This window comes from Camelus dromedarius, chromosome 5, assembly GCF_036321535.1.
Source record: "Camelus dromedarius isolate mCamDro1 chromosome 5, mCamDro1.pat, whole genome shotgun sequence".
Lineage (NCBI taxonomy): Eukaryota > Metazoa > Chordata > Mammalia > Artiodactyla > Camelidae > Camelus > Camelus dromedarius.
The window spans coordinates 7,010,685-7,035,985 of record NC_087440.1 but is presented as its reverse complement, the minus strand read 5'-3'; the positions used below and the strand labels follow the sequence as shown (position 1 = coordinate 7,035,985).

The 25,301-nt window shown below is 48.9% G+C and overlaps 1 protein-coding gene across 5 annotated transcripts in view; it reads right to left on the bottom strand.

Moving 5' to 3' along the window:
• Positions 1–25,301, bottom strand: part of RORA (RAR related orphan receptor A) — a 699,387-nt gene that overhangs the window by 329,213 nt on the left and 344,873 nt on the right. The window contains exon 1 of one of the 5 annotated variants that reach the window (XM_064485548.1): positions 2,918–3,160. The exons of 3 other annotated variants lie outside the window; for them this stretch is intronic. Coding sequence is in view for 1 of the 2 variants with exons in the window: in XM_064485546.1 (XP_064341616.1) it covers positions 2,918–3,051 (134 nt within the window). In the remaining variant the exon portion in view is untranslated. Of the gene's footprint in view, positions 1–2,917; positions 3,161–25,301 lie in introns of those variants that run through there. One more of the 5 variants, XM_064485546.1, reaches the window with a different exon arrangement.

Genomic DNA, 25,301 nt, shown 5'->3' with positions numbered 1-25,301 from the left:
AGAGGAAATGTCCGTGAATGTTTAGGAAGGGACTTTACAAACAAATAACCTAAGCCATACACTGTGAGGTAGAACATCGCCGGCCCTCCCTCCAAATCTTTCAAGGCTGGGCTTCCCCACTCTTCTCCGAATAGAGGTTCTGTCCTTCCTGCCTGTGTCGACCTTTGGGATCCTCCTGAGCCTTCGCAGGTGTGGGGTGATCTGGATTCTGTACCCCAGTGACTCCCCAGCACACTGCTCCCCTGGAACCACACCCACAGTCGGCTTCATCCACCAACAACCCGAGGAAACAGGCACAATGTCCTCCCCGGCAGCTCAGGTCTGATTCCTACATGCTGATTGAAGCCTGGCCTGTCCTGTATGAGTCCTGGATTCCCATCCTGCTACACTGTCCCTGAATACAGGCTGACCGAGACACGGCCTGGCTGTGCGGTTTCACCCTGGCTCTGACTTCACAGAGCCAAGTATCTGGAACATTACGGAAAAAAAAAAAAAAAAGAAAGAAAAAGCTATCCAGCTGTTTCTAAACATCCAGATGTCTGGCATAGGGAAGAGGGAACATCCTGGCCTTCGCCCCACCAACCAGGTGTACTGTCCAAGCAAAAAGGCAGAGGTCCCAGGGCCTGGCTGACTGGTGGCCCGTGTTGGCCGTGGAGTCAGACCCCTGCGGTTCAAGGCTGCCCCTTGTCTCTGCACAGGGCGAAATCTGGCCTGAAGACTGTAGACCAAAAGCCTCTCCTTCTGGAAGCTTCCTTTAGAAAAGCAGCATCGGGGGGTTGGGATGAGGTGGGGGGACGTCAGAAGTCTTCACAACGAACCTCACCTGACAGATACCATTGGCTCATACGTGTAGGTGCCCCAGGTTTGGCCAGATCAAGATGTCCCTCTGTGCTTTCAGTTCCCAGGGAACACAATTTAACCAGAACCACAGTAAAAAAAAGTCAGTCTCTTCTGGTTCTAACTCAGTTCCCCTGATCAACTGTCGTCTTTCTTACGCAAGGGAGCATTTGGATTTCCATCTGCTCATCTTTGACGTATTAAGAGCTAAAGTGGTGGGCGCTGTCAGCATAGCATACCGTACCTTTGAAGAATGACAGTAAGACTGAGCAATCGTTATATTAATGGTGATGCTACTAATAATCATTGCTAATAGGTTTTGACCCTTTATGCGCCTCATTGAATAATAATCCATTTGTAGTTTTTATTTAATCTATCAAGCCACCCTAAACATACATGCATATATAATTATTATCTCCTTAGAAGTTCAGAGAGATTAAGGAACTGACCCAAAGTCACATAAAGAAGCCCAAACTTGAATTCAGATCTGCTTGAGTTTGGAGATCATACACCTGTCATCACACACCTGCACAGTACACGTGGCCAGGAGGACCCGAGAGGACCCTGGGTCTTGGGTACAGTGGTCTCACAAAGCTGGGGAGCACCAGGGGTCGAATGCCATGAGACTGGCACCTGTGGGAGTCAGATGCTCTAGGACACAAGGAAAATGATGCCCCACCACCACCACCTCAAAACTGTGAGACACAGCGGCTCTGTCCTGGGCCCCTGCAGAGGCTCTAGAAGTACAGGAGAAAACATCCCGTGTATGGATGGCTACGTGTGTCCCTGTATCCCCAGTGGCGTCCAATATGGAGGCTGGCACCCGGGGGGTGCCCTTCCATTTTTGCTGCTCACCTAACAAAATGAATACACCTGAAAAGGGAGAAGGAGAAGCTCAGATGGGAAGAAGATGAAGTAAGATTCGCCTTCTGCTGTGGTTAACAGGCCGGGGTGAGGGCAGGCAGGAGGGTCCTCTGCACACAAGGATCATCTAACAGGCGTGAGCTGTGACGATGGGCCGGGGCTGGGGGAGAGGCGCTCCGCCTGCAGCGCTGCCCTGAGAAGCTCCCGTGGGCAGAGGGAGGCCTGGATCTGCAGCAGCAATGAGAACTGCTTCCAGGCTGAATTCTACTTGCCGGCGATTAATGCTGCCAACCGCTACTTTAAAACGGGGGCCTTGGTTTCTTTAGGCTGCCCGTTCTGGAGTGGTCCACTGGAGCCCAGGAAGGACTGCTCATGGTGGGGGGAAGGCGGAGTCCCCTTTCCCGTGACTCGCTGGCCCCAGGTGCCTTTTCCTCTCATCCTGACCTCCTCAGCATCCGTCCCAGAGGGCTGTGCACACCTTGAGGCATGGGTGGGAGGCTAAGGGCTCAGTGTGGGGCTGGGGAAAGACAAGTCTCCCAAGCCCTCAGGCTGGGTCCGGTCCAGGTCTACCTGTGCAGAGCCAGGGTCTTTACACTTCGCCAGGAAGCCTCTGAACACTGGGCTCAGAGCCAGGGCTCCTTAAATCCTGTTCCAGCCGCAAGCTGCAACGGCTTGGCCTTGGGAAAGCTGGCTCAGGACTCCAGGCCTCAGGAATCCCCTTAGGAAGAGGATCAGAGAGCTAGATGGTTGCTAAGCTTCTTTCCTTTCCAGAAAGGGGCCCTGCGCACGTCCAGCCATTGCCAGACTGGCAGGGGAGGGACGGAGCTCTGGGTTAAGCAGCACAACTTCTTACCCAGCCCCCCGCCTGTCTCCACTCCCAGGGACAAGGTGGGTCTGGATTCTGGACCGTAACGCCTGCACCCATGGCCAGCAGCAGCCTGCCTGACAAAGCAACCCCGCCTTTTCACACTGTGGTAACCGCCCTCGAAGCCTGACCAGCTGGAGCCCAGTTGATGGTTTTTCGAAAGCTATGTTACCCAAAAAAAAAAAAAAAAAAAAAAGCAACACTGAGTTGGGTGTGGAGATAACAATCTTGGTGCTGTCACACCACACGGGGAGGGAGGGGGTGAAATTACCACCTTCTTCCTCGACAACAAGAGCTCACGGAAGCCAGAGAAATTCAAGCATTGAAAGTAAAAACGTTCACTGCACTTACCAAATGCTGAGTGACTCTCTGTGAGCAGTTTCAGCAGAGACCTGCAGGAAACAACTTTTTCTTGTTTTCTCCCAGGCCTCCCAGCAGCTAGAGCCCCTCTGCAGAGAGCACACTGGCCCAGAGAGTCCAGACATCCTGCAGCCGCTCTGAACCCTCTCGGGGCCTCAGGCACTGCAAGGTGCCCTCCCAGACCTCTGAGGCTGTGAAACCCTCCGGAATCGTGGGCTGAGCGAGTCTGTGCTACTAGAGAGAGAAAGAGGAAGCAAAGCCGCAAGCTGGATGGCTCGGTGGCAGCCGCCGCCACCGCCACCCAACCAGCAGGGCCCCCGGCAGTGCCTCCCAGCGACGGGTCTCTGTCTCCTTCTGCAGTTTTGGTTGCTCTTGCTGGCTTTTGCTCTCACTCCCTCCCTCCCTCTCATCCTTCCCTGGGAGTTGTACTGGTTCTGGAGAAGGGGCACCTGCCGTAGCTTCTTCCATGACAAAGAAGAGGAAGATTAAAAACATTGAGAAATAGCCCACTGTTATTCTGGAAGTTAGACAAGAGGTCAAAGAGCCTGGGTCTTCTCTCCCTTTGCGAGGGATTCCCTCTTAATTCAAAGGCCAAGAGCCGGCAGCTGGGGACTCGCCACCACTGCCTCCCTTGTCCCCCATTTTTACCTCCTTCTCCACCCGCCAAGAATTTACTCTACTGTCTGTCTCCTCTCTCCTTTGGTGTTTACTGTTTCAGTTCATTTCTACTTAAGAAGAAAGTGTAAACTACCTACGCCCTCAGGTATCAAACCATCTCAAACCCTTTTTGGACAAAGCAGGATACTAACGCACAAACCAATCAACGTACCAAAGACCTCCCTCAGGGTTTCAGGACTGGGGTCCAGTCCCTCCGGATGGCAGCACCCACCCTCCCTGCCCAGGACAAGAACAGTGATGTCCTTCCCCGCCTCACACCTCAGTCGGGGTGGAAGCCATCAAGGCTACATCCTCAAAACCACTTTCCACGTCCATCCTTTACTCCTCTGCCACTTTCCTCCTCATAAAGTTCTTGTTTCCGCTTTTCCATTCCGTTCCCTCTGCCCCTCCTCGGGCCCTCACCCCCACTCTCTTGGACACTGACTGAACCTCCTCACCAGCATTCCTTCTCTCTTCCAACCCACCCCAAACTGATGACAGCTGGAGATTTCCCCGAACACCGGCTTCTCTAACACCCTCCCCTGCTGGAGTCCCTTCACCGGCTGCCCATGGGCTGCAGGATCAAGTCCAAATTCTTTGCTTTGGCCGACAGAAGCCTCTACCCTCTGGCCCTAACTGACTTTTCTAGATATTAAAAATAGATTTTTTTTAAAGCTGCCATTTATGGGACACTTACTACAAGCCAGGAATAGCACTAAGCACTTTACCTGAATTCGTTCTCATGAGAGTCCTGCAAAGGCTTGGATTCCAATTCCCCACTTCCCGCTGTTTTTTCCAAGGGAGACAGACAAAGACTCACACGTCACAGGTGAGAAAGTGAGGCCTGCGGAGAAGGAACTGGCTGGAGGCTGTATCTACAGTCAGTGGAGGGCCCAGGATTTGAAGCCAGGTCTTGCGATATCATAACCCATGCTCGTGATCACCTCTCTCCACTGCCCCTTCGGGCTGCCCAGTGCCCCAGGAAGCAGCCAAACCGCTCCTGCACCCCTGCGCCCCGGTCCCAGGTCTGCCACCTCCTCACTCCACCCTCCTTTTTCACCCTGTTTCCCTTAGGAAGCTCCATCCTTAGGGTAAGATCTCCAAACTTCCAAATCCAAGGCTGGCTCATGCAGGAGCTTGGATTCCAATTCCCCACTTCCCGCTGTTTTTTCCAAGGGAGACAGACAAACAGGCATCCTCACTGGGCCACTGGGTGATTTTCCCCCTTGCTCAGGGCAAAAAAACCCTCAGAGCCTCCTTGTTAAGACGAAACACTTCCTGCTCAGACTCTTCCATCAGAGACCACTCTGACTTCCTAAAAATTAAAGAGGTAAGGAAGACACAGACGAGGCAGGGGAGGCATCGAGTTCAGCCCTTCATCTTACAGACGAGTTCTTTGGAGCCTGGAGAGAAATTACTTGTCCAAGGTCATTCAGCATGAGAGTGGCAGAGCCCAGACAAGACCTGGTCTCCCAGGCAGAGAGCTCTTTCCTCGGCAGCCACACTAATGAAGACTCACAGACATAGAAAACAAACTGATGGTTACCAGAGGGGAAAGGGGGTGGTGGAGGGATAAATTGGGAGTTCGGGATTTGCAGATACTCCTATACATAAGATGGATAAACAGCAAGGACCTACTGCACAGCACAGGGAACTAAATTCAATATCTTGTAATAGCCTATAATGAAAAAGAATATGAAAAGGGATGTGTGTGTGTGTGTGTGTGTGTGTGTGTGTGTGTGTATAACTGAATCACCGTGCTGTACACCAGAAACTAACACGAAATTGTAAGCCAACTATAGTTCAAAATCAAAGAAACTGCTCCTATTAGGGGGGGTCATGGTTATGTGTCCACCAGCTTCTCAAGGGTCAGATGGGATATAAAAACAACTTTTCCCATGTGTCCTTTAAGTAGTTACTAGGGGTCAAGGACACTTTGAAGATTGACACTCGGACCACGGCAGGCCAGGTTCTAGAAGGGTTAAGTCACTTGTGAAAGGAAAGCCCCCGGGGTGGGTCAGAACCAGGGACAGACTTGCAGGCACCACCCTGACTGGCTGGAAGGGCCAAGCTCTTCATTTTGGCAAGGTCCCTGAGGTCTTCTCTTGATTTTCCCAGGGTCTCTGGTGCACTCACTGGCATCCACCAGGATGGCGCACAGAGTCCTTTCCTGGCTGGACCAGCCCATCTTCCTACAGCCTCACCCTCCTTTGCCTGCTCTGCTCAAGACGCACTAAACAGCCCACACGTCCACATCTTCATTATTTCTTTGGCTATTCCCTCTGCTGAGAATATTTTTTCCCTCTTTAACTGGCAGCCTTGTACGTGACTTTGAACATGGAGTTTAAATGCCTGCTCCTCTGCGCAGCGTCCCCTGGTCCTTCCCTCCCAGCCCCCCTCAACTGCCTTCCCTCACAGCTCCATCCATGGCACCTCCCGGGCCCCTCCTGGGTTGAATTCTAGCCGTGTGTTAACCTGTGTTCTCTCCATGGCTACAGAGAGACTCTCTCAAGGACAGTAGCCGGGTCATATTTATCTGTACCCTGAGTAGCTAGCTCAGTTCCTGGCACAGCGGAGGAACATCAGAATGACTAGCTTAAATTAAACAGAAATGTGTCTGCTTAAGGCTCCAAATCCCTACGTGGAAAAGCCAGGGAAAGTGTCCTTTCCCTGAGTGCAGCCGAGGCCTCCTTGCAGATGAATGGTGCAGTATCTTTTTACAAGACGCTGCGGTGAGCAGCCGTCCGCGCGCGGGGCGGGGGCGCGCATGCGCGCACGCGGAGGCGGGAAGACGCTGCCGCTGGATGGCAAGGTGCAGCAAAGATAAGCTCACCCCGCTGCAGGAGACGGTGAACCACGTGACGCTGTGGGTAACCCCAGCACACACGGTACCCTCGGCCAGCCCAGCTCCGATCTAACCGCATCATCTTTTCATGAAGCAGACGTGAAAAAAAATACGACTAAAACAGTTACAGAAAAGGTGCCTTAATGCCTTCTTGCCTCGATGGTATCGAAGCTATTGACTCCGGGCTACGCTTGGGGAAACAATATTCTGAGATAAGGAGATGAACTATCTGTTCAAGAGAATGTGCTGGAAGCCAAGGTAACGAGGCAAACGCATAACGAAACGGCTGCAGCCAATGAGCCACCTAAACCCGTGTCCTCGGGCGGCATCGGTTGTGTGAGCAAAGGAAACCGAACCCGCCCTCATCTCAAAACGAAGACTCTGTGGGTGCCTATCTGTGTGTGTGTGTCCTCACCAAACATGACGGCTGAAGTGACATTCCCAGCTCCCCCACATGTGGCTGAGACAGGTATGAAATGACAAAGTTGAAAAGGTGAGACTTGTGGTCATGCACCAGCCTTGAAGTCCCTTTTCTGGGGACTCCAGCTGCCCTGTGACTCACTTGCTGAGTGGCCAGGGCTCCGTGAACGCAAACTGAGGTACCAGCACTGACTGATCAGGACATCCCGGAAAGGGCTACTGAACTTTGAGCGTGCTGGGGTTCTGACGTCATTAGGTGTGTGTTCTCTGAGCCACTGAGGATGGTGTTTCTCCTCTCGGAAGCTCTGCTCGTGCCCTGTCCACGTTTTACGGTATTGTGGTTTCCTCTATCAGTCTTCACCCTTTTCAGTCCCCAAGCAATCTTCCCGTGACTGGGAAGGTCCCCACTACTAATGCACACGACGGCTGGGACGGGTTTCAGGGCACTTAGACCCCGAACTTTACAGGCTCAAGGACTTGCCATTGAACTCCAGCTCTCCATTAGTCAGTGCTCTTTGATTTTGGGTAAGTTACTTAACCTAAATCTTAGTTTCCTCATCTATATGCTGGGAATAACACGGCCCATCTCCTAGGTAAGTTTGCTTCAGAAATATATGAATTAATTCCTGTGAAGTATGTAGTGCAATCATGAGCACAAAGTCAGACCTTACTAAATAGAGCTATTACTATTGCCATCAACACCATAATCCATTCAAACCCTCTGGATGTCTGGAAGAGGATCCTGAGGTCTAGAAAGGGAAGGTGACTTACCCAAGGAAGTGAGTCTTGCGTCATCTAGTAGTGATCGTACTAGACAATGACTAGTGTACTAGACCATGACTAGGTTGAAGGTAGTAGCCCTGGTAAGTGGCTGCCTTAGTGGCAGAATTCAGATCTGTTGATTCACAGGCCAGGTACCATGTACTGTGTAATTTATCATCGCATAGTCTTTTTTTTTTTTTTCCAACCAGATCTCAAGCTCGTGGAAAGTTGGGACCTTGTGTTTCTTAAGTCCCTCCAGACTACAGCACTTCATAGGTACTGGGTAAATATTTGTTAATAAGTTCATTGTTTGCAAAGATCACGGCTGATTTTCAAGGCACCAGGTTTCTATGTCATAGCTGCTTCTCTCCCACACTACCACGTCCTCATAATTCTGGAAAACTCATCCAAGAAGGACTTGTGCTGATGCATTACCAGAGGGAAACATTCCATCCCTTTTCCAATGCCGCCCCAGATTGCTCAAGATTGCAGGCTCACTAATCAGAGACATTGGTAATTTGACTGATGCTCTAAAACCCCCAAAGCACTCACTGAAGGCACCTTTGTCCTTGCACATTAGAGTTTTTGTCACTACATGTCACAGTGGCCAAGCTGCCTTTTGATGGCACTGCTGGTACGCACAGCCCGGAAGTCACGGTCGAGATGCCAGCCCATCAAATCCATCGTGAGAAGGGAACTCGGCACCAGCCCTTCTCCTGAAAGCTGAGGGTGTTGTGCAGATGGATGGCTCTGCACAGGATGTTCTAATAAATGCTGCTGTTACTTTTATGGTCTTGTGCAGTACTGAATATGCTTCTCATAAGTTGGCCTTTATGCAAACCTCCATGACCTCCATGTTTAATTCAGATCTTTATTTTCTGTTTCATAAACCCGTTTAATTTAATATCACTGTAAAAATCCCAATGAATGGACGTGATGTTCTTTTGGTACTAAATTTCTCAGGCTAGACTTTTATGGTTAATACTGGGGTCACTGCAAGAGCACAAGAGAGCGTGGGTCTAGCTTGGAAGTGCCTGGGATATGGTTCTTGCCCTAGCAACCGATTGCTTCTCACTGCTTTTGTTGAATTTTCCCTGTTCTTGACCTCTGCTCTTGTTTTCAGTAACACTGGTATAATGAGATGAATAAATAGCCCCGTCTGTAAAGAAATGGGAAAAGTCTGACTTTGACTAAAACTCACGCAGGGGATTAAAGGTGTGAGGGCTGGACAGGGAGATGAACTTTGAGACCGATCACCTGGAATACAGACAGGTGTTCCCTGGAGGTTCCAGGCAAGCAGGAGTCTACTGCAGGTCTGGGACCAAGTCTCCCCGGCCCCGCAAGGGGACATCTTCCTTTCTAGGATCTGCAAATCCATCCTTTGCTTCCCACTGCCTACTCAAGAGTCTCTGAAGCTGGGGAGGGTTAGTGGGCGTGACACATGCCCCACATTCTCTATGATACCCCACTGTTCACCACTTTTTGAAACACTCGCAGACTAGACTTTGCATGGGACTCCTAGGACCCTCCCTGTTTGTACATGTACTTCCCCAAATGGTCACTAGGACCACAGGTGGCTCCTGAGCACTTGAAATGTGGCTAATCCAAACGGAGATGTGCTGTCAGCACAAAACGCACCCTGGATATTGAAGATGCAATATCTCGCTAATACACTAATTACACTGATTATGCATTGAACTGATAATATTTTGGAGGTATTGGGTTAATTAAATATTTTATTAAGATTAAATTCCCCCATTTCTTTTCACTTTTGAAAATGTGGCTACTAGAACATTCAAAATTACAGGTGTGGTTCATATTATAGTCCTACTGGACAGTGCCTCTCTAGACAATTCCCAGAGAAGTTGCTTCCATCCACGTATGGACCATTCCAGCGAAAAACACAACTCTCAGCTCCTTGTCACACTGGGAATGAAGTCCTACCACTCCAGCTTCCCTCTGGCTGCTCAGTTTAGTCACACTGGTATCTTTTTTTTTTTTAAGCTTTTTTTTGAGGGGGGAGGAGGTAATTAGGTTTATCTATTTTTTTTTTTAACGGAGGTGCTGGGGGATTGAACCCAGGACCTCATGCATGCTAAGCACATGCTTTACCCCTAAGCTGTATACCCTGCCTCCACCCCCCACCCTGCTTTTTTCCCCACACTGGTATCTTTTTAAGAATCTCCAGGCTTGCACCAGCCTCTAAACTGCTGCAGGCTGTTCTTTCTGGGACACTTTCCCTCCCTATATCTTTTTGTCATCTGGTCTCATCTCAGATGTCACCTCCTCAGAGAGGCCTTCCCTTCCTTCCTGTGGGAGGCGGGACAATGGTCCCCCAGAGAAGTCCAAGTCCTGCTCCCTGGAACCTGACATTATACTACCTGACGTGGCCAAAGGAACTTCCCAGATATGATGAGGTTGAGGATTTGGGGGTAAAAATATTACCGTGGATTATCTGAGCAGGCCCAGTGTCATCACAAGGGTCCTTAGAAGGAAAAGGAGGAGGCAAGAGAGTCAGAATCAGAGGAGATGTGATGACACCAGCAAAGGTTGGAGAGACGCAGGGCCCAGAGCCAAGGAACGCAGGCAGCCTCCAGAAGATGGAAAAAGCAAGAAATGGATTCTTCCCTCGGGCCTCCAGAAGGAACACAGACCTGCCAACCCATTTTAGACTTCTGACCTCCAGAATCATAAGACGATACATTTCTATTGTTTTAAGCCAAAAAAATTGTGGTGATTTGTTACAGTAGCAATAAGAAACTAACGCACATCCAGGTCTGAGACTATGTACTGCCTGGCCTCCAGCCCCTCTAGCCCATCCTTCCTTGGTTATTCTTTCCATATCATTTTTCTGCTATCAGTTGACATATTAGTTAATCGGCTTCCTTGTTTAGTTTCTGTCTCTCTCGGCTACAATGCGAACTCCCTGTGGGCAGAGACCTCCTCTCCTGTTCATTAAGAAGCACTCTGCCTTTGAACTAGTGCCGGGCACACAGTAAATGCTCCTTAGTTTGAACAAATGGCTGATGAATGAATGAATGACAATGGGCTATTTAAAAGGTTTACTTTCAACCCATTGGCTACTATGTGAGCATTTTTAGAGGAAAATCACACCCAGGTAGAGGAGATGAAAAACACGGATAGGTTCTGGAGAGCGCATACAATTTACAGGCTACCAGGATGGACGCTGCAGAGACACAAAGAATCTGAAGATCCTACCCCTCTGACAGGCTCTGTAGAGACACACACGGGCACAGGATAAACCAGCGACCGGCAGGGGTTCTGAGTGGTTGGGGTCAGAAGACCGGAGGGGCACTGAGTATGAACAGTGCTGAGCTGACAAACCAGCTCTTAAAACAACAATGATGACAACAAAGGTCTGATCTGTGGTGCTTGCCAGTCTCTGTGGTGTAAATACTCCTACGATGACTGACTTCCAGCTCCCACTGGAACATCTCTGAACATGGCTTTGGGAAGTGCTGTACACAGCAGGGTCTTGTTGAGGAGGTGGGATTTCAAGTGAGCCTAGAAGAGTTGGGGGGTGCTGGGGATGGCCTCAGGATGGGGCAGGAGGCCAGTCACACACAACGGCAACAACCTCTTCGAGGCTGGCAAAGTGGGGTCTCAACGGCCCTTGTGGCTCCAGTGGGTTTCCTGTCACTGAGACAAGCAGAAAAAAGCAACTAAAAGAAGTCACCCTGGAGAGGGCTGCCTGGAGAGATGCAGGAGCAGAGAATCTTCCTGCCAGGAGGACAGTGATGAGTGTTCAGCCCGGCACTAACTTAATGAGCGTGGGGTAGAGCGAAGAGCTCGGGGAGGAGCGGTGAGCAGTCTGTGTTCACCGAGCTGCTTAAAGGACACCTGGACCTGAACCCGGATGACGCCCTCACTCACTCTGCCTCACTCACTCTCCCCGCAATCCTCGTCCTAAGATGAACTTGGGACAACCTACTCAAGGCTCTCAAAGTAACCCTCCCCAAAATCTCCATCCTCAGCCAGGCATCATGCCCTCTAACTGGTAAGGCAGGGAGATTTCGTTCTGAGGATCCGCGGGCGGTGTTTAAGAGGTTGGTATACAGCGTCAGATGGTACCTGGATTCAAATCCTGACTCTGCTGCTTTCCAGGTGACTGACACTAGGGAGGTGCCTTGATCTCTCGAGACTTTAGGTTCCTCATCTGGAAAATGGGAAGAATAATAACAGTACCTTCTTCAGACGGTTTTATGACAATTACATGATGCACAAAAGACACCCAGCACATGCCTGGGGCATCGTAAGTTCCCCATCACTTTGCACAGTGATAGTGATAATAGTAAAAATCGTGTTTTTCCCCTTTTCAAGTTCCTGCCAGACAGAAGCTAATTTTCAAACAAGCCCCATTCCCCCAGCCAGAGCCACCTGTCCACTGCCTCTGCCCTGAGAACGACGCCCTCCCCTCACGCCCCCTCTAGACACCAGGTCTCCAGCCCACGCAGGCCCACGTGCCCTTGTTGGTCACTTGAAGAGCACACATTTGTTGTGCGCAGGGTGAGATGTTTTCCTTGCTTTTGGGTGTGTTTCAATGCAGGACAAGATGCGGCCATTATGTGAACGTAGGGGCAACAATGAAAACAAGACTGCTCTCTGAAAAACACTCAAAAGCTTTATTTTGCCTGAACGGCCATTATTTTCATTCTCTCTCCCCAACACAAAGCACCGGAGCACATCTCATTCAGGCTGTTGCCGAGTGAGTGGGCGTGTAGAGACGGTCCAAACAAAAGAAGCAGCACATTGACGTCCTCGGGTCCCTTGTTCAGTGTGCTGCACGGTGGACCAAGCTTTCCCACCAGCCCCGCTGCCTGAGTCATCGGGACCAACAGGGTGCACACACACACGTGAATATAAAAACCCTGCCTGATCCTTGACGTGGCTGTGCGACAATTTACCAGCTGGAGCTGGATTTCAAAAGTCGGCAGAACATAAAAGCACAGTGTTCTTCTAAGGTATTGGCACCCTGTCACCCACTTCGATAATTTTTAAGCATCAGTCCCACCGCCTGGAAACACCGTTCCTCCTGCCCCCCAGGAAGAAGGCGGGGTTGCTCTGCTCTGGATGCACCAGGGCGCTGGGCATGCGCGTGAGAGGCCTCGCCAGGGTGGGCTGGGAGGGCCGGCAGCCTTGTGCCTGGAGGGGGGGGATGTTCCAGGTACCCGGGCCCTGGTGTGTTCTGGATCCTGGCTGTCCGAACCACACAACTCACAGTGAGAGAGAACCACTGTCTCCTACTCAGTCTTCTGAAAACAGAAAGCAACGCCAAACAGAGGAAGGAAGTAAATCGTGGCATTCTGCAAGTTTTCCTTTATTAAGGACAATTCAGTGGCTTTGGTTTTTTTTCTTCCCCACAATAGTTTCCTTCTCTCCAGCTTTTATCAAAAAGGTCACTGTGCCAACCAGATAGAAGTTCTGAGAACTTTTCTTCTGGATCCCGGGATGGTTCTGAAGAAGGAGGAAGTGCCTGTTGATATGGTCTCAGCTCCCTGAGGGCGGGGCTCTGCCGCATTTCCCACGGGGTCTCCCCAGGGCCCGGCACGCGCCAACACTGTAAGTATTTCCTGAGGGAGCTGCTGTGAGAGTAGCATCACTGTGGCGTTTTTCTGACTTCACCATCCCCGTGGGGCCCGGTGAGAAGGACCCCTGCCCCAGCTACAGTCTACAGAACCCCAGTGAGGGACCTGGCCCTGTGTGATTCAGCCAGACCAGCGCCGTGCTTAGGAACACCATCAGGGATGCGCTTACTGGACACCACCCACGCACCTGGCACTGCGGAGCGTGTGACGCTACGGTTACGTGACCCGTGTTTGGGGGCCTCCAGGAGTCTGTCAGTGCACATGCCCCCGACCCGTCTTCACCCGATGTCCAGTGGTGGACGTCCTGCCTCGACACTGACTAGCCGTGCGTGGCTGCCGGCAAGTTTCTAAAGTGCATACCGCGTGTAAGTTCCAGCCTCTCGTTTATAAACTGGGGACGACAGCACTGAACTCCAGGCGTGTCGTGAGGATTCAGTGGAACTGCGTACAAAGCACCTAACACGGGGTCAGCCCCACGTAGGTGCTTAGGAAATCCTGCTGGCCAGCTTCTGTTTGATTAATTGGAAAACAAAAAACAAAACAAAATCTATCTCAGGAAACAAGATGAGCGTGCAGAAAGCGACCTGGAAACATGATAAAGTTGGTGAATAAGAAAGACTGAAGTAGGATGGATGACAAGACCTTTGGGCTCGAGCTGTCTGCAGCCTGGGCTGGGAATGAAGGTACCAGCTAAGCCCGCAGCAGACAGCCTCCTGGAGGCACGAACCTGAGATGGGGCTTGAAGAAGAGGCTTAAATGGCGGTGGTTCCCGTTGAAGAGTTAAGAGTTCCGGTGCAACAGAACATGATGATCGGGGGAAAAAAAATCCAAGTGCCAGATTCATCGCATGGGAACACAGGTTGAAATGAAGATGAGAAAAGCCTGGGGTGGGCCAGGTGGGAACAAAGCCCTGCTCTGCAAACAAAAAATTTCCCCTGAGAAGTCGCCCACAATACCTTTTGTGTCTCTAACTGTGGCAATTAGCAACGACCCCCAGCTTAGCGGGGAGAGCGTGCCTTTATGAGGAGAGCCAGCCACACACCATCTCTCCGCTCACAGAGCTCAGGGTGTGCGTGGAGGGAAGCTGTACGTGCTTCCAATTAAAAACACAGACAGAGGGGAAAGTAACGTGAATGTCACCGACAAGAAAGTCCTGCCACCCACTCGTGGCCTAAAGGTCACTGTGCCTCAGCCTTGGCCCTTATCTCCAACCGCAAAGGTCAGGGGGGCTGCGTGCGTTTCTGGGGAGCATGTAGGCTTTCACGAGGCCTCAGAATGACTCTTGCTCTGACACCAAAATTAGTGATAAGCTCGGAGGAGAAGACGATAATAGAGAAATGGAGTGACTGTAACCTTTTCCACCATCTCTCTTGTCGGCTCCATGAAGCAGAGTCACAAGGCATAAAACGAGAAGTTTCCACATTCTACAAAAGACTACAAGACTGCTGACTTAATTGGGTGTGGAGCAAATGGCTATACCACTGCCAAGAGGAAGACATCAAAGAAGAAAGGGAAAGGAGCGATTAAAACATCTTATAAGGATGTGAAAACGAATATACGTATATATATGCATGACTGGGACATTACGCTGTACACCAGAAACTGACACGTTGTAACTGACTATACTTCAAAAAAAAAAAAAAAGAACAACAACAAAAAAACATCTAATAACATCACCTGGGTGTGGAAACGGGCTCACAATATACTGGGCAGGTCTCGATACAATAGTGCAGGACATTTGCCACATGGTTCTATGAATAGTCCAATCACAGTGGCCCAGCACGGGCAGCAATACTGCTAATTGGAAACATTTCAGGTATTGAAACATAGAATGAATTGGAAGGACACTGGACTTGGAGTCAGACGGACCTGCGTTCAAATCTCAATTACTGTCCATATTTGATGGGCAATTTATATCATCTTTTATCATTCCTGTACTGTGAACGCACAGGTGTTGCATCTGGAAAGGCGAGATGATCAGAGTATCTACAGCTTAAGGTCCTAGTGAAGATTAAACGTGAGAAAAGATGAAAAGGTTCTTTATAACGACTCAAGAACAATGCAAACGATGATGAGAATTATGATTGGCTAGTGATGACATCACCCTGACGTACGCCCTACCCCTGCACACTCAGAGGTAAGGCTGCTTTTCTGTATTAGACCCTTCGAGGAGAGACGATGTTTAAGTGGAATCTGGGAGACGCCACACACACAACAATTTGGGTGGGATGCTACATAAAACACAAGAGGAAAAGTAAACCAAGGCACAGAGCACGTATATGAAGTATGGCTGAAGGTGGCCTTTGCTGGGCGGGTATCAGAAACAAAACTGGCAACTTGAAGCACTTCAACTAAGCTACCAAGCAACAGAAAAAGATAAACAACAAACACTTAATGATAAGCATCTGTAAAGGCACCAGAACATCAGGATGTGATATTGGTTCCTCCAAATGTGCTCTGGCTAAAAAAGTATTTTGCGCCTTCAACTCATCTGGGATGGTGAATCTCTCTAAGCCTGCCAAGTACAGAGGACGAAGCAGGAATGATAGTTTGGGAGTTTAAAATATTTGCCCCTTTTCTTACCAGAAGGAAATTGATCGTAGCATCAGCGACACTCCCCAGCAGAGCCAGTCACCCAACACGGCAGTAAAGGTGTGCTTTCTCAAGCTCTGAACCTGACCCTGGTGGATACGTCTGGAGAAGACGCTTGGAGAGGCTCTGAGCATAGCGTGCTAATCCAAAAGCAGCTGACTCAGGCCCAGGATCTGGGGCAGAGCTTAAGACCACGTCCGTGTGCGGCTAACCACGTTGACGGTGCTGCTGGCGCTGCCGGCTTTATTGGCCTGCACATAACTCACTGGTAGACAAGCTCTTTGGTAAGATGTGGGAGAAATCTGGTCTTTAAAGTCTCCTGCAGCTCTGGGTATCAAAGGAATGAGATGTCTCCCGGCCTTTCATGCTGCAAATGAGAGAGAGAGAGAGAGAGAAACACACAGCCTAGCAGGGCAGCTAAGATTTAGGACCAGCTTTTACGGTAATATGGAAACCACATGACAGATTGCACGGGCGCCAGCAGAGCTTCTGATTCATTCCCCAAGTGCTTCTTCTGTCTGTAGCTCCAGGGAGCCATTCTGAGGAGATAAGTAATGCTTGGTGTGGGCAAGGTTTTTCACTTGTCATGTTTGGGTTCCCTACCTTTCCCATCCCCCTTGCCAAAGGACTCCTTGCTTGGGGCTTAAGATCTTCATGCTTTCACCAGATTTTCCAAGGGGTCTCTGCCATTCCCTTGGAGGCTAACGGTAGAAACTGAACACAGTTGGGTTTGGGTTTACGCTGCTGTGTTCCCCCATCGTACAGGTAGAACGTAACTCTGGTTTTGGAGGGCAAACGTGTGGGGTCTGACATTTTACTGTTTACTCTTTTGCAATGCGTACTTAAAAAAAAACCAAAACACTTGTTCCTGATTTACATTTGAACTAAAAATAAATCAAATGCAGATTTCTGAGCTTACGCTTTATGTAATGAATCAGGAATCCTGATGATGGGAATTTAAACTTCCTGCAATATCAAGTGATCCTTAAACCCACTGAAGGTAGACACGGCTGTGTGACCCCTCCTCGCCAATCACAGCCCTCCACGGGTGTGAGGACCATGCCCGGCCTCTCGGAAACCCATCAAATGGAGAAGGAAATTACGGGGGGCAATGGAGAAAAGCTCAGGTACGACCCCCTTCCTGGAGCACTTGAGGCCACTACTCAGTGGCGAGATAGGTTTTGCCTCTCAAGCAGGAGGCTCTCCAGATGCCTCTCACCGCTCAATATTTTATTTCCCTTCCAATTCTCTCCCCGGCAATAACACCCGAGGTACGTAGGCACCATGACCAGGTGGTCACCTTCGATTGACAAGTCGCCTGCTAAGATATAAGGTCTGGTCGCAGATCTCCTGAATGGAGAGCCATCCCTGAACAGCAGACTCACTGACTTTGAAATCTGGGTTTTAGAACGAGAAAGGTACTTAGATCATCTCAAAGGATTAACTGAACAAGCCAGATTTTAGAAAAGTCACTGGTGCAAATGAATCGGCAATCTGACAACTTGAAAACAAAATAAACAGGTATAGAATTTTACATTGCGTATGGACGAAGGGGAGAGAACAGAGTATTTGGAGAATGCGGAACAGACTCCCAGAAACTGCACGTTTATTCCAAAGAGGGCAGAGAAGCAAGTGCGGTCTCTGTACCGGCCAGTCGAGAACACTTGGAGAACTGGGGGAGTTTCAGGCATCGTTTCAGAGGTGGAGGACAGACAGCCTGGCCCGCGAGAGGAGTGTATGGTGCTAAGAAAAGAGAGGGAGAAGGGATGCTGTTCTGGAAACAGGAGCTTGGGAGGAGGCTTGGAGGAGAGATAAGGTGACTGGATAAACTCTGAGCAAATCTGTCAGAAGAGGAAGGAGGAGAAGTAACAGGAGACAGTCAAAGGACCATCTTGTTCCTAACCTGAACGCTGGAGGGGGTAAACCCCGAGAAAGGGCGTGATGACTTCATTCATTCATTCATTCATTCACTCTTCATCCAATAAACATCCAGTGGGAGAACTTCCAGGGATAAATGGCATAGGGCTGGTGTCCTTAGCCAGAAAAATAATGAGAGACCTTTTCATTATGGTGGGGCAGGGGCTCTGATGCATGGACGTAGAGGCAGACAGAATAGTGGGGGGAGCTTTCTAGATAACGTGGCATCCCCTGAGGCCTGAAGGGAAACAATGGGCTGAGATTTCAACCATCGGAGAAGCCCGAGATTGAAATTCTCATTGCTCATGGCCCCCAGCAGGGAAGTAACGTGTCCTACGTAAGCCTCTGCTCTTTTCATCTTGAGTACCCCACTGACACAACATGCCGGGCTTTGGAAGACAAGCAGGGTTTACACTCAGCCAAAGGTTACCAATGCTGCTTCCTGGGTATTTGGAGCTGAAGGTACGCTCCTTTCTTTCCAGCGTCAATAGAGGAACTAAGCTGGCATCAAGATGCAACATGGTAGACTGTCGGCGAGGAGAAGGCCTGCCCGGCTGCTGAACGCGCCCTGCAAAATGACACAGGGGCGCTACCACGCCGCTGTCGACTTCATCAGCATGACAGACTGAAGTGTGTTGACAGCTGCAGGAAAACACACTCACAGTTAAACATCATTAAGCCGAACGATTAGCACTGAACAGAAGCCAGCAGCGAAGAACTCTGGTTTCTCAGCCGAAATGACACGATCACAGCCTATTACAGCTGGGAAGGGGTCTCACAGATCACAGACAGCACCTCCACATCACAGATAAGAAAACAAGGCCCAGACTGCTCGAGTGAAGGCAGGACGGACTGCGGAATGATCTAAGAAGCTCTACGGCCTCAGGGTCAGAGTGGGAACTCTGAGATCAGACAGCTGGGGCTTTGCATTCCTAGGTTTGGAATTCACCGACCTCAGGAAAGTTCCTTAGCTTCTCTCAGCCTCTTTGAAATCTGGATTCTTGCGAGGATGACTGAGGATGAGTGCAGGGCCTGTTCGTGATAAGTATACACCGTTATGACAGAGAGGCAGAACACTGGCTCCACAACCTCGGACCACCGCTTAGGAGCTGTGGCTTCCTGGGCCTCAGTTTTTCCACCTGTTAAATGGGGATAAGAATGCTGGTTCCTGCCCTAGTTACTTGCCAGGATATGTGCAAGGCTTGAAAATGGGAGCTGTGTAAGTTTCTAAGCAAATTGTTGTTACTTCTGTGGCCAGATGTGTTCTGGGCTGTTCTAGTGCTGAGTGGGCAGGACCCAGGCCAGATAAAGACAGCGAAAGAGAAAGACCAGGTGGGACTTTTTTTTTTTTTCTGGGAAACTGTTGGATTGCAACACTTAGACTCTGCTGATTGGGATCAGAGAGTCTGATGGGACGACGTGGGGCTCAAGGGGGAGAAGAGACCTGTAGTGCCTGCAATGCAAAGGGTCTCATTTCTGGGCGGGACTGGAGGGAAGCAGGGGGTGGGCAGCAGGAAGCAGCGGCAAAACCTGGGGAAATGCAGCAATCTGCCTGAGTCTCACTCTCATTTTCAGAATTATTAAAAAGAAAGAAAGAAAAGATGCCCCAAAAACCCCCCGAAAAACAAAAAGCAGAACTCCAGTCTGGTCAGTCCACGAGAAATAACAGCAAGGCTGCAAACAGCGCTGAGAACGGGACCCCTCGCCCTTCTCCCAGCTCCGGCGGGCTCACGGTACCCTCATTTGGTGCCTCTCCCGACTCCGCGTCTCAAATGCTCTAGTTCTATTGCGCAGCAGAAGGAAGGCCTGCTGCCCTTGGATGTGAGCAACTGCTTACTTGCCACAGGAATGTCCTGTGCTTTCAGAGGCTTCATTCTTCACACCCCCTCCGCCCCGGGGGCCTGGAAATGAACAGGGCAATATTTTAGATGTCTCCTCTGCAGAAAGATGACAAGCTTGTATGTGGTTTCTCTTCTCACCCAGGCTCCTATTGCTGCCTAAGAGATTCTTTTCTGCCTTCCCTTCCTGCTCATCTCTAAGGCCCCGATCAGGGCCCTGCTGGGCTCCATTCACCTCAGTCTCTGCCCTGAGCATCTGTGGAATGGACACTGCTCACCTGCCTGTCCCCCACCACAAGGTGGGTGCCTAAAGGCAATGGCCTTGTCTTTCTCTTCTATTCACGTTTGTACTCCCCGCACTTGGCACAGTGCTTCGCACACGGGGCTTTGCTTCTCAAAATCTTTGTGGTTTATGGTCCAGCAGCATCAGCATTACCTGGAGCTGGTGTTAAGCACAGAGCCTCAGGTTCCACTCGGACCTAATGAATCTGAATCTTCAATTTAACAAGATAGCCAGGGAATTCGCAGCCACGTTCAAGTTTAAGACACTGGACAGGGTTGGGAGGGGAGCACTGAATCAGTGTTTCTGGAATTTACCTGGAGCGACCAGTCATTTCTGCTGAAGGTCCCTCTCCTCCGGGGGGACACAGCAAACAGTTAAGGGCACACAAACCCTTCAGCCCTCTCTCCTCAGCCCTGCAGTGGGTCCCTGACGTGAACTCTGCAAAGCTCGGGGCCAGTTTCCATGTACCAACCACCTACACCTACTACTTTCAAAGAAACCACAACCTGGACCTGGAACAGAACCGGATGTGCCAAAATGCCTGAGGACATTTCGCTGAAATGTGGCTGGCCTGATGGGAAGCTGGCATGACCAGAAATGTCAGGAGCCTTCCCTCTTGAGGTTTCCAGCCTCGTGTTGCAAATTCAATGGTCCGGATTGAGATCAGATGAGTCAAGTTCAGAGAACCATCCAAACCTTCAGATGGGGACTGAAACCAAATCTGTGTTCTCAAACCATTCTAAATGTGTTGATCACCGGTTATAGTTTGCTGTACAACCCAATCCAAGAGAGTGTAGTCATTTCTCTAATAGCAGATACATAATTTTCTCATCAGTGGAAAATCTAAGTGTAGCATCAAAGGTCAAAAGTTGCAAGAGAAACTTGGCACCTTTGAGACTCTGCCAAACCTCAAGCCTTCAATAATAAAGGCTCTCAGTCAAACCTTCTGAGGACAATAAAGGCCATTTGACCCAAAGTCTAGCATAAAGAGACACGATATATAACCAGATCGTGGAACTCTTTGACAGCGTGTTACAGAAGCGACAGCCCACACAGTGCCTTCTGCCCCAGAAGACTTTAGCCCACCTGCGGTTCAAGACACAGCAGCCCACAGCTATGGCCCCATGAAGTGTGGAAATGCTGCTGAAATCCCAAAAGCAAAACCAAAGTCCTCAGCTTCATCTCCTAAATTTCCCAAATTGTGACATGCTCCTAAGTATTAATTATTATCTAAGTACAAGATTCTGAAATGTCTGCTACAGACATCAAAACTGTTAATTCAATGTATGCGAGGGGAAATATTCGGTATTTAGAATTCATTGTGGATCTCCCCCCTTTTTACCCATCATTGACTTTCTCTTTTCAAACACTCAGTGACTGTCCACTGGGCACCAAAATCTGTGCTGCAACAGGGGCAGGAGGTTTTCTGTCCTCGAGCCCCTCGTGTCCCAGCTGGGAGTGACAGATGCAAAACCAGTACCGTGATGGGGAAGCTCTTTCGTAACGCTGTGCCCACAGTCCTCAGGGATGCCCTTACCAACCAGGCTCTAGCATGAGTCCCTGAAACAGACTTTATGGTTGTAACTGGGGATGCCAACAACAAAACGAGATCTTAAAGCCACCATTCAGCAATGCTACAGCCTGACTGGAATTGAAAATGCATGAGGGAATCAAATGCGTATCAGAACTCTTAAAGAGGTCAACCATCCACAGGAGAGGTAGCTTAGTGCCAATCGCAGAGCTCAGAAAAATGTGCTTGCCTCTTAGTTTCTGTAAATCAACTCCCACCAGAGGAGCTGAGTATGTTTGTAGACTCAGCCACTTGCACTGGTGAGCCACCTTTAAGAGCACCTTCGTAAATATTAACTCACTGGGCCCTCAGCGTCTCCCTGGGTAGTTGGTGGCTTGCTGTAACGGGACGTGACTAGTATGCGCAGGGTTGACAGGAGAACTTACACTGTGACCCTCGGAAAGCAAAATTCCTCACTTTGAATGTGTTCGAAATACTTTTTTGAAATTCCGAGGAATAAAAGCATCTCTCTAAACTGCCTCCCTCTTTATGTAATTTAACCGAGTATCCTGGTGTGTGAGAGTCTCCTCGGGTTAAGTGGCCCTGCAGAAAGCCACGCCACTCAGATTTAAGAGGACGGAAGACTCTAAAGGAACTCTAGGTGTCTGGGCTCTCCTCCACCGGTATACCAAGCTGCTCCCAAAACAGTGCCTTACTTTTAGGATAGAAGGAAACTAATTCATGGAGATGGTCAACGTTTTAAATTGTTTTCACTCTTAATTTTTATCTTGGCTCCAGTGGATGACAATTCCAACTTCCATTAACATGGAACGTGACTAGCCCAGAGAGACAGGAAATGGGCACTTTCTGAGTATCTTCTATGTACAAATCTTTAACCTCTTTTAGATTTGTCTAGGCCTATGGATTCTCCATTATTCAAAGGCAGCCCTTGATTTCTGACTTCTCCCAAGGTTACCTCCTGTGGATCCTGGCACCCCTCTTCCCTGCAAAAGGTCAGGACAAGAGGGAAGAGGGGAAAGTACAGAGAAACTCAAAACTGGTTATCTGGTAAAATCCTTAGCTGGGACGTGCATAAGGGCAAGGACAACTGGGTACGAGAAAGCAAAACTAATAGATAGGCAAGAAAGCCAGTTGTCCAACAGGGGGAGAGACCTGCTTGAGAGGACAAGACTCTCTCAGATCCACAGTCTTGGGGACCATGGCAGGAATGGAGGGCACCGCAGAAAAATGTTGAAAGCAATATGGCAGGGGCCAGTGGAGTTGGCCAACTGCGTCTTCTCCCGCCAAAGCAGCCCACCCTCAGCACTGAAAGGAAAGTGGGGGAGAGTGAGAGGTGTGCTTTGCAGTAGGAAAAGCAACAAAAAGAGGCACTGGTATGAGTTTTTATATTATTTTAGTGAAGTCACAATAGGACACTTTCTCTTCCCAAAGCTTGCCCAGAACAGCTTTTTAAAGGGGGAGCAGAAACGGTATGAGCTTTTACAAGATTCTGAGGTCGGAGCCTTAATTAGAGTCACAATTGTATTGTACATCTATTTGTGTAACTGTTCAATTAGGAGTGTAACAGCTGGGACAGAGATCTTAATGAGCTTTCAGTGTCCTGATGCCTCAAGACTGCCTTTTTTTTTTTTTTTTTTGGTTATTGTTATTATTAAGCTTTTATGCAGGCTTTTTCATCTCTGCAGTCCAGTTATACCGTTGTCCCTTCAGACAGACTGAAATGCAAGGCTGAGTTTTTGTATGTCAAAGGCTGTGCATTAAAGATGGGTGGTTATCCCCCCCGATCATCTTCGTGAATAATTTGTGAACAGTTGCTTGGATCTACCCTGTGGTGAGTGTAAGCTCTGGGAAAGCTGGGATCATAGGGTTCATCTTTCACAATTGAGAAAACCGAGATTCAGAAAGATGAAGTGATCTACCCGATATGGCACAGAGAATGAGTGACGGAAGCAGAGCTGGTACCCAGGCATTCCGTCTCTCCAGCAGCAAGACAATCAAATCGAACACTTGTACATGTCACGGTAGGTCATCCTAACACTACAACACATACAAGTAACCCAATGGGATCATTCATTTAAAAAAAGAGAGAGAGAGAGAAGAATTCCTTTCCAAAGACATTGTTTTGTTGGTCTTAACTCAACAGGAACTTTAATTATTTTTCTCTGCTCTTCACTGCTTAGACTTGGGACCAGTTAAAGACGACAGTTATATTTTGGATTCTACAAAAGAAACAGCGCTCAAACATGACTTGATTTAAGTGAAACTGGTCTATGAAACTCGTATTCATAAAACCTCACAAATGGGGATGGTGTTTATTTTTATCTTTAGGAAAGGATTCCCTGCCTCAGTTACCTCAAACCTGAAATTGGCATAATAACATCACCAACACCACAGGGTTGTCGGGAAGATTAAATAAAAGAATGCAGTTAAACTGTTTAGAATACTCTCTGGCAGTCAATCGCAATCAATGTGAAATACATGTGTTCTTACTCTTTTCATTATCATAAAAGGACGGCCAGAAGATTCCTCATGCCAACCAATCAGAATTGTTTTTACGTTTGTAGAAGGAGGTGGAGAGGACTGGATGGCATGCTGAGGGTGGTGTACGTGCTCATATTTTGAGATGATTTAAAAGAAAGAGAAAATTTGCACCAGAGTTTGTGAAAATGACTGTTGAGACAAAATAATTATCCTCTTAAAATTAATAATCTAATTCACTTATATGTTGTTGAGTGCTTGGAGAATGAATTTCCCTCAAATATTCTCTTCAAAATCCATTTATTGCCCAAGACAAATTTAAGGGTAGTGTCACATTTTGAAAAATGTTATTTTATTGGCCATAATTTTTCATGGTTCTGATGGGGACTGGGTGACAGCCCAACACAGCAAATGTCCTTCACTTTGCCATCCTTTCTGTCTCTGTAAAGCTGGATTGTCCTGGGACCACTCAAAATGTGATTGATTTGTCCCTGGGCCAGGAGAAGGTTCCATGTAGGTGAAAATGGATGTTTGGGTAGTTGAAGAGAAATGGAAATGAAACCCGCAGGCTGACTTATTCAGTGGAAAGAGGTAAGTAACTTAGGGACATTAGCTCCCTCTACATTCTGACTCCATGGAGTTGTGGGTGATTCCTGTGCCTCAGAGATACTATGGACTTACACGTGGTTTAGGAGGAAGGAAGGAAGCAGGAACGCGATAAAAAGCATCTCGGTCCCACGTGCTTTGTATATATTTACTCAGTCATTGTAACAGTCCTGTAAAGCTTAGGGTGAAGGAGGCGAGATTATGTATTCAAAATAACAGACCACCACGTACCACCAGCGCTGGGTTCGTCCCAAGTTTGGGCTGATTCAAAAGGACCAAAGTGCTGCCAGCACTGAGGACACTTTGCTTTCTCTTGTCTCTCCTTTTGGGACCAGGACCAGGCATCCACTTTCACAATAAATGTGCTGTTGTGGGCAGAGAATAAGAGGCTAGAGAAACTCAAGATAAAATGAATGAAGATGTGTTTCCATCTGGTCCAATGCTCTTTTCACCACACTCCGGTTCTCAGAGATGAGGCAGAAAGATGTCAGGCAGATCTGATGAGCCATGCCCTGGGCTAGCTGGCAGAGAAACTGGCTTCCAGCCGGTCTGTACATCTGCAACCTGGCCCTCCGCTTCCTTGCACCCATGTTTCCTCACCTGTCAAGTAAAGAGCTCAAACTAGATGATCTCCAAGGTCTATTTCAGCTCTAACACTCCATCATTCTATTATCTCTGTGTTCTCAGAAGTAGAAGATGTAGCCCTGGGCTTATTAATATTAACTGGGGCAAACAAGCGAAATTACTTGATGAAAACAGAGCTGTGGTTGCTGCTTGGAGCCAAATCTGCCTTATGAGACTCACTCAAAGCATTGGTGACGGGATTGCTGGTGGCTCCTT